This window comes from Somniosus microcephalus, chromosome 2, assembly GCF_052327205.1.
Source record: "Somniosus microcephalus isolate GS21.2 chromosome 2, FLI_Smic_1.0, whole genome shotgun sequence".
Lineage (NCBI taxonomy): Eukaryota > Metazoa > Chordata > Chondrichthyes > Squaliformes > Somniosidae > Somniosus > Somniosus microcephalus.
Window position 1 is genome coordinate 336,133,432 of NC_140988.1, and position 12,949 is coordinate 336,146,380.

The 12,949-nt window shown below is 41.7% G+C and overlaps 1 protein-coding gene across 5 annotated transcripts in view; it reads left to right on the forward strand.

Annotated features, from left to right (window-relative positions):
* Nucleotides 1-11,279, forward strand: part of pias2 (protein inhibitor of activated STAT, 2) — a 90,589-nt gene extending 79,310 nt beyond the window's left edge. For 3 of the 5 annotated variants that reach the window (XM_085975276.1, XM_085975260.1, XM_085975294.1), the window contains exons 11-14: nucleotides 1,649-1,829; nucleotides 2,368-2,504; nucleotides 3,794-3,831; nucleotides 5,905-9,341. In XM_085975276.1, coding sequence (XP_085831402.1) covers nucleotides 1,649-1,829; nucleotides 2,368-2,504; nucleotides 3,794-3,831; nucleotides 5,905-6,102 — 554 coding nt within the window. In that variant the 3' untranslated portion in view covers nucleotides 6,103-9,341. Of the gene's footprint in view, nucleotides 1-1,648; nucleotides 1,830-2,367; nucleotides 2,505-3,793; nucleotides 3,832-5,904; nucleotides 9,342-10,773 lie in introns of those variants that run through there. The other 2 variants (XM_085975286.1, XM_085975269.1) reach the window with 2 other exon arrangements.
* Nucleotides 11,280-12,949: the final 1,670 nt, after the last annotated feature.

Sequence of the window (12,949 nt, forward strand, 5' to 3'; positions counted from 1 at the left end):
AGGTTTAACAACCTGGTGTCTGTGGTGGGTAGGGGATGCAAAACCGACGAGGACAATGTTGGAATAATCGAGTCTACATTGGGAAGTCCAAAGTCATCATCTTTGGCTGCTGCCACAAACTCCATACCCTTGCCACTGTTTCCTTCCCCTTCCCTGAGCACTGTCTCAGGTTGAACTGGTTTATTTGCAATCTCGGTGTCCTATTTGATCCGAAGCTGAGCTTCCAACTCCATATCCTCTCCATCACAAAGATCGCTTTCTTCCATCTCCGTAACATCACCCACCTGCCTCAGCCCATCTGCTGCTGAAACCCTCATTCATGCCTTTGTCACCTCCAGAGTTGACTGCTCGCCGATGATGCTAAGCTTTCCTGGGTGTCAAGCTTAGCATCACCTAACCATTGCTACTTAATTTTTTATCCTATTCTTTTCCTGCAATATATTGAGGAAAAACTGGTGCCTGATCGGAGTGTACTGCCTAATGCCCATTTACAGATTAGGATTGCCAAGAGGTTTTGAAACAATTTGCCTACATTCTAGACTGGAGAATAGTATTTGATATGGGAGGAGAAAAATCAAAATGGGAAAGGGTAGGAGACTTAAAAAATAGTCTTATATTGACAATCAGCGGCATAGCAGGTGTTTGGTCAGTTTAAATTTAAAAAAAAAAGACCTGCAATAATATAAAAACAGAAAATATAGGTTAGGAAGCATCTGTGGAGAAAAGACAGATTATGGGCCCAGAAATTAGGTTCGCGTGCAAGCCCCCGATGTGCACTTACCCGGCGCGCCAACAACTGAAGCCTGGGCCTGCTTGGAATTCCTGTCACTGGCCCGGTTCAGCTGTCAGCGCGCTGTGCTTGCCTGATCCAGCGGCGTAGTTAGTTCGATGTGCCGGCTAGGATCAGGTGAGCACTGGGCAGCCAATCAGGGGAGGGAAAACTTCATTCATGAGTTTGATAGTAAGAACTGTCAAACTCATGAAAACTACGGGCACCCAAAACACCACTAAAACTTTAAATAAAATTTAAAAAAACATCCCACTAATTAAATGAACTATAAATAACTTAAAAAAAAAACTATTTTAAATAATTATTCAAATTAAAAAAAAAAAAAAAAAATTTTTTTTTTAAATGGGGTCTAAAAATACACTTACCTTACTGTAAAGTCCTTAAAAACAATAAAGCTGTGGAAAAAATGTTATAATTTTAAATAATAGACCACTTACCTTAAAGAATCAAGTTCTTATGTCTCCTTTTTACATTCGTAAAAAGTTGAGGCCCTTACACACTGGCAAACCTGTAAAAAAGGAAGTTCAACGAGCGCGCACGCGTTGGACCTCTGAACCCCTTGGAGGAAATGCCAGTTTCCCGCGCATGCACTGTGCATGCAAGAAACCGCCACTTCCATCGGGTCCACGCGTGAGTACCCCGTCTTTACTCACGCGTTGGGACCCGAAGTACTGGGCCATTATGTTTTAGGTCTGATGAAGGGTACACATCTGAAACGTTATAATCGTGTCTTTTCTCCACAGATGCTGACTGACCTATGTATTTCCAGCATTTTTTGTTTTTTATTTTAAATTTCCAGCATTTGCAGTTTTCCCTTTGTATTTTCCTGTAGCAACACAAACTATTTTCCAATTCCAGCAGGTTCAAGTGTCACCAGCAAGTCTGGTTCTGCAGTGTCGGCCAGTGAAGCAAGTAGCAACAAGAAGGTTGAGGTCATAGATCTTACACTTGATAGTTCCTCCTCTGATGAGGAGGAAGAACCTCCGCTAAAGAAAAGGTGCTTATACCCATCGGATACAGAAGACACTGCCAGCAAAGGGTTAGTAGGCTATGTATTCCACTTGTTGCTCTTGCTCTCAACAAGCAATTGTTTTGCTCATTGCCTAAAAAAAGATGCAGCTTTTTTCCACTTCTGTCTTCCGTTTGGACCAAGAGCTGAATGTTTGTTTTTTTTCCTCCTCGGCCTTTCTTCGTTCCTGTCGTCACAGCTACTGGGGTATGGTACCACAGATGCTTCCAACCATCTGTTCTTTGCTCGTGACAAATTTTTAATCTGTGAGTGTAGACAATGAGTATAAACATTTAACTGTGAAAATGGAACATTGCAGCTGACCCTGCTTCTGTCCTCATCAAATGCCCACAGGTACACTTTGTAGCAGGGGCCACTGGACAGCAATTGAGACTGGGATTCCTAAGGCGCAAACCTGAAAATTCCTTGCCAATGACTGGAGCACACACCAAACGGTGCATTTACTCACTGAGCTAGCTAGTAACAATAGCAGTGCAAGAGCAGCTTATTTTAAAATCATCCATATTCATGGAAACAGCTAACCGATTTTGTTTTCTCTGTATTACAGGGTTCTTGCTTATCAGCCATCTTCAGTTCGATTGCCAAATGTCACAACAGTTGACACAAGTTTTCTGCCTCAGTTAGCGGACTATCCAGCCACATTCCATCACTCAACAATGGCAGCTCTACCGCCTGAGATTCAAAGTAAGGACAGGATGTGATATCAAGTACTCCTTCATTTACTCTTTTTAAAAAAAAAAAAAAAAAAAAAAAAAAAAAAATTTCTCTTCTTGAGCACAAAGAGTCATGCTGGGGAATAGTTTCATGGGTGCTGGCTGTGTTCTGGTAATTCATCCAAAGGACCCAAGTATGGGTTCAAAAGTAAACTTGTTTTATTTGGGGTGAGGGGGTCGGTGGGCATCACAGTTATACTCAGTCCTGCTCTTGCTTTAGTTTTAATGCTACCTAAATGTAGATGGAGGGAATCGGGGACCTACCCAGTTTCTGTGGCTCAGTTACTAATTGGATAAACCTGCTGAGCTATAAAGCAGTATGTGGCCTCCCTGAGTGACGTTATCATGAAATCGTAGAATGTTTACCGCACAGAAATGGGCCTCTTACCCAATCAAGTCTGTGCTTTTTCTCCACACTGGTTAGTCTAGTCCTACTATCCTGATTGCTCCTCTATACCTGTCAATGGTCGTTTTTTTCTCAAGCAACTCTCTGCCTCATGTAAAACCTCTCAATCGTAAACACCTGGTACAAACTGAGGGGCCAATTTTCCCATCAATAGCACCCGAGAAACATTTATTCCCTGTTTTATTTTTGGGGGGTGCGCAGAGGTGGGGGATGGAAATGACAAGAAATGGGAGCAAAGATCTGCGATGCTGGAACTCGGCCCCTTTTATGTTCTGGGATTTCTGGGACTTCCCCAAGGGGGTGGGGGTGATGTAGTCATTCAAGTAATGCACAAGGAATTGTTCCCACCCCCTTATTTTCCTCTAGTTCCATCCTTCCTGCCTAATTTTCCTGTAGTTCCCACTACCCTTGCCTCATATTCTTGTAGTTTCACTGCTGGGAGCCTAGAAGAATCAGACTTTACGCCCAGCTGGACTGGACTGGAGCAGCAAACCTTTAGTGCACCCACCTGTCCAGCACCTAAAGTGGGGCTGGAATATCCACCTCCGCATGCTCCTCCCATTATCTGCTGGAGTTCCAAGATGTTTCTTTGTTTTGTAACAAGGACTGCAAGTCCTTTTCCTCCCTCTCCATCAATCTACCTCACTCCCTTTGAAAAATGAGCAAGACGTAGTGTGTGTCTGTACGCGTGCTTCCATTTTAAAATGAAAAATTTGCCTCAAGTGTAATAAAATTATGGGTTTCTTTATGTTTGCACTTCAAATGCATTTGAAAACAGGGCATAAAGATTTGATTCTGCATTTCAAGTCTTTTTACAGTACTTCATCTGATTTTAAATGCAATTTCTTTTTCAGATCTGGACTTTTTCTCATTGTTTCAGAGCGATCCTCAGGTATGTATGTAATGTAGCGTCTTGTAGTACTGCTAAAATTGGAGGTGCTCTGCGAGAAATAGCTTTTACTTTCACCCTGTAACAATATCCCTATGCCGCTCTCATCTTCAACCCCCCCCCGCTACGAGTTAATTTTACTGGGAACTGCTCAATGACCTTATACAGGCTGATGCTGAGCCATCCTTGAGAGAGAAAGGGGACCTGTGCCAGTGGATGAAAACTCATTGTACCAAGTGGTTTGTCCTGACCGGGACTAGTGTCTGCCCGACCATTGCAGAGCATCTGCTGGTCCTACGTCCCCTCCCCAAGAGATCTACATCCGCTGTTGTCGGTGGGAGCTGCATCCGCATCAAGTATAGTGCCTCTGGAACCAAAGTGACATGGGGGCACAGTTTCTACCTATAGATTCCAAATCTTGATACATTTCTTCCCTTTTAGCTTCTTAATCGTTGCAAGAATTGGACTTGTTTTTTTTTCTGTTTTATTTTTTCTCTGTTTATTAAGGTGAGAGATCTTGGTGCTGGGGAATGAAACTCCTCCCATTGCAAGCATTTGTTGTCCGCATCAAGCATTTCCAGGTCAGGTACAGCATAGCCAGAATGTGCCGCAACGATGTGCTTCAGGTCCCAATTTCAGAAGAGCACCCCTACTGCACTAGTGTAACATTATTTTCTGTTTCCCACAGCAACCATCCTGTGGCCTCTTAGTGAAATTGCCAATTCAGAGACAGTTTTGTGCTGTAGGAACTCATTTCATACTGGATCCTTTATACTCCGAAGATAGAGGAATTTCATCTCATAACTCAGGGTTGGATTTGAACCCATGTTTCAGAGATGAAAGGCTAGTGTTTAACAAATCTCAGCCCTGACTCCTTGGTTTTTAAACTAAATCCCTGCTGCAATTTTTGCTCCCAAAGATTTGCATTTCTTTCCAGTGGTTTCACAGTGTTTCCTGGGCCCCTTTTCCCCCTTAAATTCAGAAGTTGTATGTTTCACATTCTGATTATGCATCCAGCTGCACACTCTGGCATAACAATAGTATGTGATGCTTTCCATTTCATGTGAATTATAGAAATATCAAATGTAAAACCAGAGTCATAAAGGCTAAAATAACTGATATTACATTTGAAAATAAAATGATCATTGACATGGGCACTATTTTTAGAATTCCGGTTTGGTGGCCTGCATTTGGAGCATACGGTAATGTTCACACTTCCGTTGTAGAAAGTGTCAAATCTGTTCTCACTGCTTTTTTTTCAGCAGAGCTGTCTCGTGGTATTAAAACGTCCTCATGTGCTCGCTTGGTTCCTTGGAGTGGTTAGTCAGATGAATTCTTGGGTGAACTGAACAATTTAAAAAAAACTTCCATCTTATAAACCCTTTGATCTAACCACTGCAGTACTATTCAAAATTTAACAAAGACTCAATCCCTCCTATTATTCAACATTTTAAATCAAATCCTGAAAGACATGAGTAATTTAAAATAGAAAATGATGCAAAAACATATCTTTGTTTGCACAGCAGCGCTAGTGTGCTCATGTATCGCCTTCCATGCTGTGTATAATTTCATACTTTTTAATTACACATCCGATCACCGGTTAGCATGCTGTTTTGGTAGACTGATTAGGGACTAACTAGCATTTTAAAATGAAGAACAGAATTAATTTAAACTCTAGTGACAGGATTTTTAAAAATATACAGCGCCACAACGGGATCAAAAAACCCTGGATTTCGTCTCAGCATTTCTTATCAATGCATTGATATACCCGTGTGCTGTGGCAAAGCATGGTTTTGTGTTAAGCGGCAAGTCTCTAATCTCAGTTGTACTAAGCAGAGGAGCAGGCACTTTCTCGTAAGGAAGGAGAGTGAGTCTTTTTCTGTAAGATTTTCCTTCCCTACCTCCTTGTGGCTGACAGAGGTCTGGGAGCAAGTTACTTGAGAGCCTTCAACTGTAGGATGGTGCAGAGAGGAAAACAATTTGCCCCCTTCTCCCCAAAAAGAAAGCTTCAGTTCATATCAGATCATAGTGTATCTCATTTACTTTTTATTATTCCCTCTATTTCCTCAACTGCAGTACTGTCAATCTATATTTCTGGATAATCTCTCCTCTGCCGTTGGATCACCGACTATGACGCCCAGCACTGTCGGTGGAAGCATCATCTCATCAACCCAACACCACGAGGGCAGCAGCACCAGCCGAACAGAAGCTGGGGTGATAGCAGGAGGCGGAGGAGGAGGCAGCAGCATCCCAGACATCATCTCTTTAGATTGACCAATTTCACATAGACTTAATTTTGTATTCAAGAGCTGGAACGGGGGGGAGGTAGGGTGGGGCGGGGGGGTGGGGGGCGGTGGTTGGAGGAAGAAAGAATGGAACAGTAATCATACTGCAGCCAAGGAGCTAGACTTCAACATTTTGTGCACTCTCCGATGCTGCCACTTTATTTTTTGGTTTTGAAATACCAAGAACCTTGTTGACCTGCAGCACTCCGAGACTTCCAGTGCAGCACTTCCTTGGCTGAGTATGGGAACAAGCATGGACGGCAGGAACTGAGAGTTTGAATCTGAAGTCTTGTCTGAAATACCTGGCCAAAGTGGGTTTCAGGTATTGTGGAAGCAGAAGAAAATTGTAATGTGTTCTGTTGCGGTTAATGTAGTGTAGTTCCATTTACGGCCACCAATGAAATTTGCAGTAAGTTTTTATTCTTCTGACGGTTGACTCTGGATATCCACACCCCTCTTCAAAAAGATGCTTTGTCTCTGTAACAGTTCAAATAATTGGTGCTTTATTGTGAAGAATATTACAGCCTCGGCCACTGTCGAAGAACAACATTCTTTCACATTTACTGAGGTTAAATGCTGTAATCCTGTCTCAAATGCAATAACTGAGCCAGAGGTTAACATCCTTAGGATAAGATATTGTAATAACCAGTTCTGAGATTTAACTCTTTGATGATTAAATTACATGTAAGCTTGTACAGTGTTTCCAGGATGGCAAAAAAAAAAATTCTTTTAACGGTTTTCATTCCTTTTTTTAAAATTTAAATGTGCAGTTTTCTGATCTTTAAAAAATGATATATCATCACTCAAAGTTTCACAGCAAGCATAAATTATTTTCAAACATCCTTTCCAACAGTAGTGGGAACAAAGCATTTTTCACTGCCAGTATATTGCCAACCTGAGCTGCAGGAGATGCTGACAATTTATGCTAGTTTTACTGGAGTCTTAACTGTGAACCAATAGTTATTTTGATAGGCAGTGGTGTGAAGATTTGGAAACAAACACCAGTGATTGTTATTGTTTGCTGACTTGGCAAGCAAGCACATTTAAAAGGGGTTGGTTGCGGCCATAAGTTTAGTTTGAGTTTTCCAATCAACTTTTGCTTCTAAAAAGGTCTTTGACTACAGGGCAATGTTTTTTATTTTGTAGTATCACACAGCCTTTAATCACTTTTTTCCCCTCTTCTACTCTTTCCAAACTTTTGCAGTTCTCTAAGGCTTAGTTAAAAGGATGCCATCTGACTCTCTATGAGGACTGATGTACTACTCATTTTGACTTTTGTATCTTCGCCTACTCTTTATCTAATTACCTTTGTTGTGCTCATCCATTTTAGAAATGCAGATGTGCTGGTAACAGGACTCCCCAAACCCCTCTTCCCCTGCCACTCCACCCTCGCCTCCAAGTGTGAGGAGCTAATGGACATTTTTGTCACTAAGATTATGACCATCTGTTCAGCTGCCTCTGTCACATCCCTCCCTTCCCCTAACCCAGCAAACCAAAGGATCTCCTCTGCCCCAGCCCTGAACTCTCATCTTGCTCTAGTTTCTCTCCTATCTCCCCTTATGCCCTTGCCAAGCTCATCGTGTCCATGAGACCCATCTCCTGCTCTCTCGACCCTATTCCCATTAAACCGCTGACCACCCAATGTCCCTTCCTGGCCCCCATGCTAGCTGATATTATTAATGGTTTCCTCTTCTCTGTTCCACACCCTTTCAAATCTGCCCTCACCAACCCATCCTCAAAAAAATCCACCCATGAGCTGCACCTACAAACTATCGCCCCCATCTCCAATCTCCTTTTACTCCCCAAAGTCTTTGAACATGTTGTCGCCTCCCAAATCTGTGGCCATCTTTCCCGCAAATCCATGTTTGAACCTCTCCAATCAGATTTCCGCTCCTGCCACAATACTGAAACGGCCCTTATCAAAGTCACAAATTACATCCTATGTGGCTGTGGTGCACTATCCCTCATCTTTCTCGACCCGTCTGCAACATGTAACATAGTTGACCACACCATCCTCCTCCAGCTGACTGGGACTGGCCTCGCCTGGTTCCATTCTTTTCTATCCAGTCGTAGCCAGAGAATCTCCTGCAATAGCTTCTCTTCCCGCTTCTGCACGGTTACCTCTGGAGTCCCCCAAGGATCTATCCTTACCCTCCTCAGAAATTTCCTCCAATTAAATATTGGGAAGACCGCAACCATCGCCCCTCCCTATCTCTAACCTCCTTCAGTCCTACAACCCTCCAAAAACTCTTCGTTCCTCCAATTCTGGGCTCTTGTGCATCCTCAAACTGTTGGTGTTGAAAACTGTTTCAATGCTCCTGGGTAGGGATGTGAGGAAAAATTCAGTGACGACTCCTTGGAAGTGCAAACATGTAAGCAAGATTGGTTTTGACGTTGTCCCCTCCAGTAGATTAGCTTGCTGGCAGTCACTGTCTAGTCTCCTATATGAACGATGATCATGTGGGTGAAGTAAAGTAGACCAGTTCTTGTGGGACAGTATCCCATTTCTCCACACCTGTGGCTGAGGATAGGAGAAAATTGGAGTTGATAAATATTCAATCGTAAGTTATACAAGTGCCTCGATTACATCCTCTCTTCCTGTGCTATAGTAACCATCTCCACCTCAAAGGGAGATCTGTAATTAGCATTATGGGGAGGGAGATTGGAGGAGACATCTAGAGTTAAACACTATTTGTTATAAATGCCCTAATGCAAATGTTTGTTTAATTACAATTGTAACTAAGAGTTCCTGATGATTTTGGGTTCCAGCCTATGCAGCATTTGAAACAAAATGGCAATTCTGGTCTGGGAGCCAGTATATGGCTGAAATAGTTGGTGATTGTTTTTTCTAGCTCCTTTGATAGTCTAATGTGAATAAATGCACCATTTATTAAGCAATGTAGACCAGAAGGTCCAAGGTTCGATTTCCAGTCTGTGCTGAGCTCGCCGATCTCAGCCAATGTATTTGTTGTGGTATAATGATTGGCCTCAGTGTCTCTAAGCTAGATGGAGTTCTCACTCATAATGTCCATCGAATGAATCCTCCAATATGTGCCCATGTGAATGAGCCTAGAACAGCATCAGTGTGGGCTATGTTATGCTCCACAGTTGATTGGACAGTTTTCTGTGGTACAAGATGGCAGCTGGTGACTGAAACTGTAATAGTGCCTTCAGGAGGGAATGAGGAAGGAGAGTTGGCAAAAAAAATAAAGAAAAGCTTGCCATTAATTTGGTTGGACTTTTAAAATTTGCTTTTATAATTATGCAGTTTAAAAAAAAATCTTGGCTTCATTGACTGGATCAAACCCATTCAGCAACCAAGTAGGGAAATGCATTTATAAAAAGATGTTTTACAAACTTTTTTTTAAAGGAAGCTTTCAAACTTTTTTTTTTAAGTAACATTTGAAGCCATTGATATGGGGGTTTTAATAAAATTCCTGTGCCATTTTTTTTTCACCTATGCAAAATAAGTTTGTGACATTATATCACACTGCACTTGTGAATTCAGGATATAAAAAGGAAAATGATGTATTCCCTGAAGCCCAAGCTCTGCCTCCCAGTAATAAATAACCTAGGTTATAAATCTTGGTGTAAGCACTATGTTGGGTTCAAAGGCCAAAAGGAGGACCACACTTTGCTCCTTTCAATGGTAGAAGTTTTTGTGTGAAATTGGTTCAAGAAATTTCAATCCAAGTCCCAGTGGACACATCACTTAGGAAAATAAATCAGCTATCATGTGGACAACAGTGGGCAGCACTTTGGCAGGCCTGCACCACAGAGGCTAAAGCCTAAAGAATGGAATCGTAATTAATCAATGTGGACTCTGGGTGCTGTGGTGGTACAAAGCGCCAACGTGCTAAAAACTGGTACCACAAAAGGAAGCTATATCATCTTGCTGCAAGGAGGAGGGAAAGAGCTGGGTGCTCCTTGGTACCTTCTGTTGGCTGGTTACAAAGGGCCAGTGCCAGTAGCAAGGATTCATTTTTAGTTGCTTAACAGTTCATATTTTCATTAATTTTTGGCCTAATGTCAAATAATTGGGCTGCAACTGACAGCCGCTGAATGATGTAGCCTCTGAATTATCTAGCCTCTTGATTGATGTCGCCACTGAATGATGTATAGTTTGATGTAACTAGTTAAGTGATGGTGGGGGAGAAGGCAAAACTTACTCAAACCATGTCTGAAGAATTCTAGGAAAACATGAGGTGTGAATATTTTTACCCACTTCACCTGGCCTTTTTACGATGAATTTTCAGTACAGCATCTACATTGCATCCAGTGTATTTTTGTCTGTCATATGCAACTTTGTGTCACACTTGAATTGCATCAGCTCAAATTTTGTATTCCTAAAACAGCATTAAATCACTATGTAAGAAATATACAAATCAAAAGTGAAGAAAGCAGCTAGGTTAACTTGCAGCAAGGTGCTACTAAGTGTATATACAAATAATATCAATCCTGAACAGTGGACACATTTAAAATAAAGAAGGGAGTAACATCTCTTTGGTTACTAACTTGGTTTCTTCACTAAGCTGAGCCTTTGTTACTGGAAATAAGATTTGCATAAGAAAAAACAAAACCGTGACAAGAAAATGATAAAACTTGCACCTGCAGTAGCATTTTATGTTTAAAATGCCTGTAACTATGTTTTTTTATTAAGAGTTCTGTGAGAAGCCAGAGAGCCTCGAGTTCATGCAGGTTCCCAGACCCATTACTGTTGGCGAAAGACGCTCCCATCAAACCGGGAACTCATCCCAGCATGCGGCTATTCTGAAACTGCTAGAATTTATCATTCACAGCAAGATGGGACAGTCAGACATAATCCTGTTTATAAGAACCTGCCTTCTTCAAAGGAAGATTACTGAGAAAGTCTCCAGGAAACCATTTTTAGGAGTAACAATGTTTTTGTATAAAACATCAGAACAACTTAATGAACTCTTCAAACCAAGACTAGCTGATGTCCCGCAATTGCAGTCGGCAAAGAAAGCAGGAGGCCCGAACACAGGTACTAGTGAGAAGAGAAACCAGCAACGCGAGGAAGACCTCGGGGCAGGTCTTTATATTTTGCACTATATCTAAATGGTTATGGAGGCAGCATTTTAAAATTTATGTTTATATGAGCAATGGTTTTTAGAGGGAGGTTCTGAATAAAAGTCCTGAAATTAAGTGTTTTAAGTTTATTTTGATAGCCTTAAGTACTTTTGAAGAACTATTGGGTAAAGAAAGCAGAAGATGCAAATCACCTTTTCCCTCCTTCATTTCTCCTGTAGACTCTATTTCCTCCCACCAAGCCTGTATCATTGTAATTCTACATCTGATTATTAAGAGGTGTGCCGGGTGTCTGCCATTTGTGTAAGCACTGAGGTGTGAAAGTTGCAGAGAAATTGGCAGCTCTGTCAAACTTCATGCTCCAAATTAACAGTATGGTGAGTGGAAATTAACGTGAATGTTCATAGTTTAACGTCACTGTAATTCTTCGTTCTTACTGTTTATTGATAGAGTATTAACACACAATGCCCTCAATCACTTGATGACCAGCTAAATATAGCTTGAAATAGTGTATGATCTGATTATTTGTTTCTGTCATGAAGATCACATTGAAATAGTGATTAAAATATTCTGTAGGCCTACTCTTCCCCCTTTTCTCCCTCAAAGTTTTTCTAATATTTCTTCCACAAGAGACCTGTAAAACCTGAGTCCTTTTGATATTTTCTACTGCTTTTTCTTTGGGTAGGACGGAAGATATAATCTAATTTTTTTGTACAACTTGCATTTATAATGTAGAAAAACATCCCAAGGTACTTCACAGAAGTGTAATCAGAAAAGTTAACAGCAAGAAGGAGATACTGAGACGGCTGACTAAAAGCTTCGTCAAAGAACATAAGAAATAGGAGCAGGAGTAGGCCATTTGGCCCTTCGAGTCTGCCCCACCATTCAATAAGATCATAAACATAAGAAGTAGGAGCAGGAGTAGGCCATACGGCCCCTCGGGCCTGCTCCGCCATTCAATAGGATCATGGCTGATCCGAACCTAGACTCATGTCCATTTCCCTGCCCGCTCCCCGTAACCCCTAATTCCCTTATCAGCTAGGAAACTGTCTTATCTCCGTTTTAAATTTATTTAATGTCGCAGCTTCCACAGCTCTCTGAGGTAGCAAATTCCATAGATTTACTACCCTCTGAGTGAAGAAGTTTCTCCTCATCTCAGTTTTGAAAGGGCAGCCCCTTATTCTAAGATTATGCCCCCTAGTTCTAGTCTCACCCATCAGTGGAAACATCCTCCCCGCATCCACCCGATGAAGCCCCCTCACAATCTTATATGTTTCGATAAGATCGCCTCTCATTCTTCTGAATTCCAATGAGTAGAGGCCCAACCTACTCAACCTTTCCTCATAAGTCAACCCCCTCATCTCTGGAATCAACCGAGTGAACCTTCTCTGAACTGCCTTGAGAGCAAGTATATCTTAAATATGGAAACCAAAACTGTACGCAGTATTCCAGGTGTGGCCTCACCAGTACCCTGTATAACTGAAGCAAGACTTCCCTGCTTTTATACTCCATCCCCCTTGCAATAAAAGCCAAGATTCCATTGGCCTTCCTGATCACCTGCTGTACCTGCATACTAACCTTCTGTGTTTCATGCACCAGGACCCCCAGATCCCTTTGTACTGTAGCACTTTGCAGTTTCTTTCCATTTAGATAATAACTTGCTCTTTGATTTTTTTCTGCCAAAGTGCATAACCTCACACTTTCCAACATTATATTCCATTGCCAAATTTCTGCCCACTCACTTAGCCTGTCTATGTCCTTTTGCAAGTTTTTTATATCCTCACTCA